The 5,454-nt window shown below is 37.2% G+C and overlaps 1 protein-coding gene across 1 annotated transcript; it reads right to left on the reverse strand.

The window, feature by feature from the left end:
* Positions 1-453: 453 nt before the first annotated feature.
* LOC132056847 (uncharacterized) lies at positions 454-4,491 on the reverse strand. The gene is made up of 5 exons (XM_059449230.1): positions 4,076-4,491; positions 3,306-3,411; positions 2,640-2,763; positions 1,385-2,275; positions 454-1,116 (listed from the first exon to the last, which is right to left on the reverse strand). Exons 1-5 carry the CDS (start codon positions 4,254-4,256, stop codon positions 709-711), a joined length of 1,710 nt encoding a protein of 569 aa, XP_059305213.1. The 5' UTR covers positions 4,257-4,491; the 3' UTR covers positions 454-708.
* Between the last annotated feature and the right edge of the window lie 963 nt (positions 4,492-5,454).

Below are 5,454 nucleotides of genomic sequence, written 5' to 3' on the forward strand. Positions count from 1 at the left end.
TGTACAATGTTGTATACCACGCGTATAATCACTGCTGTGAGAATATATTGAGCTATGCGACTGGAAACTTAAAAACTTAGCTATGTAGTGTTGTGGGCTGTACTTTTGCGCAATTATCCCAAGATTGAACGGACGGGTCTAGTTATATGACCAGATAACATGTTCATACTTATTTGTCTTACCACTTGGATTGAAGAGTTGTGATTACTGTACAAATACTAGTACGTGGGTTGCTGAAGAGTTGGATTCAAATGCTTGCAAGGACAGAATCAAGTTAACATTAAATATCTCAGCAATAAGCTATTTGTTAGGACCAAATCAAGGTAACATTAACTATTACTCCATAAGCAATAAGTTTCCATTTACACTCCTGGCTGCCCAATCAGAATAACAGACACTAAAGTCTTGTTGGCCATCAATGAGGGCCAGACAATGTACTACAGTGGTCAAGGCTTCATTTCAACTGGATAAGATCTGCTAGCATCCATAATTTGACGCAACCGCCATCTTCTTGTGGCATAAAAAAAAAGTCCTTTTGGCTGTGCATAATAATGGAAACAAAATAGATATAGTAGGTTGCCTTTCACAGTCCTGATGGGCTAATTTGCCACATTCCATCTCTTCTTATCTTCTTTTGCAAACAAATGATTTTAGTAACAAATAGAAACTCAAAAGGAAAAATTAGTAATAACAGAAAGGAAAATCACTTCACAAATGTTGCAAAGGGCTAAAAGGTTCAGGCAGCGACTCGAACCCGTTATCAAATATGGTTTCATGGTCCGACTTGTCATCGATACTGTGCAACCAATTCGTGTTCTTCAAGTCCTCTTTCAGCAGAAGCGCATCATAACGAGAACTCTCATAAATATCAATATCTGTCAGTTTTGCTGAATGTTGAGACTTGGCCTCTTCACTCCCGTTCTCAGATGATCTATTAAGGTAATTACCATTTTCTGGAAGATTACCATTGTAGTGGTAAGATGCATTCTCATTGATAGAGGATGCCGCACTAGAACCATGAGAAGGCTGGCCTTTCCCATTTGTGGATCGAATACTGTGAGGAAAGAGGGTTGAACCGGAAATTGGACGAACACCATTAAGGCCGTTTCTAATATCCTGCAGCAGCAATATATCCACACTATTAAGTACGACAAAACTTTTCTGCCCTTTGGCAGTTCAAGGAAACCCATACAGCATCAAATAGAACACAAAATTTAGTCCTTAATTTTCGAAATCACTTCACCTACAACCATAAGCAGACCAGAAGCTAATTGAACCAGATCAGCAGTTAAAACTTGCTATACAGATTTAGTATGTTGAAAACATACTAATGTGATTATAACAAAAGAATCCACTCAAAGCAAAATCTAAAGACCATACTTACCATATGCTTGATTGCCACATCAAGAGATTTCTTAGAAATTGTCCTTCCAAGTCCCATACTGTCAGTAGCAGTCTTTACAGGCCTCCTTGTAGACAACTCTGAGACATGTAAAGCCCTGCGGGAATCAGAAATATCACTTAGCTGCCCACCACCAAGCACTCGTCCTCTACTAGAGGGTTCTGTTAGTCTTCCCCTGCTAACAATCGGCGATGACTGTCTCCGAGGATTTGCCACACTTGGGGTTTCTGCATTGCCCTTGGTAGTGACAGAAGGATTTGGCCTGGATCTTCCAGCAGACAGAGGTCTATCTGGCAGAGTTGTGCGTAGGTTTGGTGGTGTTTCAAGTGAAAAATCTGGGGGAACTATTGGCTGTGATGGTCGCCGAACTTGGGGACTAGGGGAGCTTGGACGAGAAACAGAAGCTGCAGGTCGTCCATTGGTGAGAGAGCGCCCTGCTGGAGTTGAAGATCTAGATGCTGGAGATAATGAAGGTGTTATGGTCCGACGAGTAGGCGTTGAAGGCCTTGAAGTAGACCGGGCAGCAGGGGTACTCGAGCTCCCTGATATTTGGGGCCGGGAAGTTGGAGTAGAAGGTCTCGAGTTCTGGGTTGGCCTAGAAGTAATTGGGGCTTGGCGGGCTTTCGACGGAGTTGAAGGTCTGGACACTGTTGTACGGGAGGTCGGGGTGGAAGGCCTGGTTGAAGAAGAAGAACGGCTAGTTGGCGTAGATGGTCTAATATAGGAGGAGACTGATGCAGAGCTTGTGTTTAGAATAGAGCCTGATTTATTTGAGTAAGTACTATACTGTGAGTTAGAAATGGAAGGTCGAGTCACAGAATTACTCCGAGTTGGTCTTGCAGGAGTATTGCTCTCTGAATGAGACACTGAAAGCTGAAAACAAAATATTTTATCAGCACAATTACATGGCAAGGTTTTTGGAGAGGATCACAACATTGTGATATTGATATTTTAGATAGTCATCTAACTAAAGCCCGTTAAAAAAAAAAAAAAGAATCTATCTATATTGTATAATATAAATACAAGAACACATTTCAAAAGTAAAGATATTAGGCAATGATGACCTAAAACAATGATGATTGTGAATTATTACATAAAGCAAAAAGAAAATGATTGTGATGGACAACAGGATTGGAAAAGTACTCATGGAGAAGCAAGTCTAAAGAGCATTGAAACAAGATATATGAATTTGAACACTTCCAAAGACATGATTAATACAGAAACATAGAAGACTTACCCTTGAAGCCTTAGTAGTGGAGGCAGATCTGCCCAATGAGCTGCCTCTTGGAGCCACTGAAGCTGGTTTTGATTCACTTCCATCTGATGAAGGAACAAGAGGAGTTCCTGGAGGAGTGAGGAGCCTATAGAAATGAAAAGACGACGACTTTGGGTGAGGAATAAACAATGAACTTCTCTTTTTCATTCATTCAACATCAGAAAGAGAAACGATCCCTCTGAAGGAAAGAACAAAACATTTAAAAAAAGGAGCAGGCAAATATAGCTTAATTTGACCATGGCGGCTATTATAAATACGACTGGCCTTAATAGATAGTACATTAGATATACACTACAACAGCTCTTGGCCGCTGCTGGGTAACAAAGGTATATTTCGAATGATAAACCCCGTATCTTAGTCAATATAAAAATAAAAAAAATTGGAGCACCCGAGTTATGATCTAGTCACAAACTAATCTTCTTTAAACAGAAGGGAACACAGCAGAACAGGTAAAAGATAGTCTTCGCTTTTGTAATCAGCATGAATTCAACACAAAGAACAGTTAATACCGAAATTGTAGTAGTTCTCCACATAATTCGAGCTAAGTCGAAAACATATATTCTGGTAATTAAGATGCTAGATCTGATATTCAAAAGATGCAGATAAAGAAAGTAAATAAAGATTTACCAATCATAATCATGTTTCTCTCCTTCAGTAGCTGCCAGCAGATCCTCTAATCCACTCTTTAATTGCTTAACTGATCCAATTGAAAGCCTTCCCAGCTTAACAGGAACTGCAGGCATAGAGCAACCGAAACAACTTCAGAATACATCAATAAAAGGCAGAGTATTGAGAATAGTTAAGAGCTTAATATGCGAAAGTCAAGACTAATTTTTACAAGTAGAAATTTGTCAAACTGATTGATCCTCAAAGAACAGAGCCAGGTATAAGGAGATTGCAGATAGAGGAAGAGGATTCACAAAGTTGTATATGGAGATGCATACAGAGGATTCATATTCAGGGGATCTCAACTAGTTGAGATTGAGAAGTAATTATGTGGGCAACAACAACAACATACCCAGTATAATCCCACGATGTGAGGTCTGGGAAGGGTAGAGTTTATGCAGACACCTTGGAGGTAGGGGTAATAAAAGATAGTAACAACAACAACATAAGAAAATAGAGTAAATAAAAGAAACAAGAAGGTAGTAGCACTAGAGATCTAAGAACCAGGAGACGTAAAAAGCTACTAATACTCCTAATAGAGAAAAGAGATCCGCGGGCAACCTAGTAATTATGTATATAATAATATTGCGCCCAATAATAAGATAAGGCATACTGCATTTATCATAGCACTACATGAAACCAAATCAACCTGCTCATGTAGTAAAGTGTGGGCAAACAGCCTAATAGTAGGTAGTTTCAAAATATATAAATTTTATGAATAAAGTGTGTACCGTCAGACTCATCGGAGGAGACAACAGAAACACTACGGCGACTTTTGGAGAAGAGATCCAAGTTATCGTCAACAGGCTCTCTAGAAGCTCCGTTAAGACTAAGTCCTCGTCGGTGTTGCGATGAGATAGGGAAATTCCTCCCACTGCTGATCATGGAATCTCTGAAACTCCGATTCATCATTAATTATTTCCACTAGGTATATTCGACCAGCATTATGCAAAGCTCAGAACAGATCTGTCTGGAGTTAATTAACAGTGAGAGAGAGAGAAGAATGGTGGAGATTGGGAGAATAGAAGAAGAAGAAGAAGAAGGGATGTTAGGAATAGTTAAAAAACTGACACAAAGACAGGTAAGAGAGAGGGTCGGTGTGTTCCCTCCCCTTTCTTCCTCCTTCCCTATTTCCCTTTTTGTTCCCTAATTCCCTTTTTATTTAGGCTTGCATTAAGGGGGAAAAAAGCCTTCCTAACTTCTTGTAACCAAAATAACGAGTTTCCAATCAGGGCTGTGCATTTTTTGGGTATATACGGACTTACTGTACTCAGATCGAACATTTTGACACTATGATTTTAATATGACGGTATTGGATACGCATTTACAAAGTTCTGTATATGGTACGGTATTCAATATTACAAAAAAAAAATATATATATATATATATATATATATATATATTGGATATCATACTGAAATATTAGTTACATATACAATCAATAATTATTATATTATTATATAGATTGTAATATTTTTAATCTAAAATCTTAAATTTTATTGATTAGAGAATACTAAAAGCATATAATATAATAATATATTTAATTAGAATCAATAAAGTATTTATAAATTAAAAGAATACAGTACTACTAGTACAAATAAATCTAATTTATGTATCTTGAAAATTATTGCATTATTTGTTTCAAATATCCAACTTAATCTTGGGCATTTTTTTTTTAACTATTGTTGTGTTTCTGATTTTATTTTGTTGCGGTTGTGCACATTTTGAATTTTACTTATTAAATTATGTAAATTTTATAGTAATTGCTTGTCATGATTGACTGTCGTTTTTGTGATAATTGATCAACGAAAGGAATAGGTTCCACTTTCCGTTAATATTTATGTAGGTGTAATGTGTTAATATGATATGACTGAGACATTTTTTGGAAAGTCGAACAATCGAAGTCATAACTTTCTACTCTTTGTAAATCAAAGTCGAATATTCTATGGTTACTGACTTACGGTACCGAAATCAAACTTAAAAATATAAAACCATACAAAATTAATTTGTTATGGTAGTAACAAAATATTTTGTAAAGCCAACATTTTAAAGTTACCAAACTGAAATTTTCAATACTATAATGTACATGTACCATAAACCCCTCTAGACT

The sequence above is a fragment of the Lycium ferocissimum genome, chromosome 5 (assembly GCF_029784015.1).
Source record: "Lycium ferocissimum isolate CSIRO_LF1 chromosome 5, AGI_CSIRO_Lferr_CH_V1, whole genome shotgun sequence".
NCBI lineage: Eukaryota > Viridiplantae > Streptophyta > Magnoliopsida > Solanales > Solanaceae > Lycium > Lycium ferocissimum.

Excerpts from the sequence above, each read along its gene's own strand:
- LOC132056847 (XM_059449230.1), bottom strand. The coding sequence starts at position 4,256 with ATGATGAATCGGAGTTTCAGAGATTCCATGATCAGCAGTGGGAGGAAT. Across the intron at positions 3,412-4,075 it reads CTCCTCCGATGAGTCTGACG|TTCCTGTTAAGCTGGGAAGG; the intron begins GTACACACTTTA and ends CTATGCCTGCAG. Across the intron at positions 2,764-3,305 it reads GAGAAACATGATTATGATTG|GCTCCTCACTCCTCCAGGAA; the intron begins GTAAATCTTTAT and ends TCATTTCTATAG.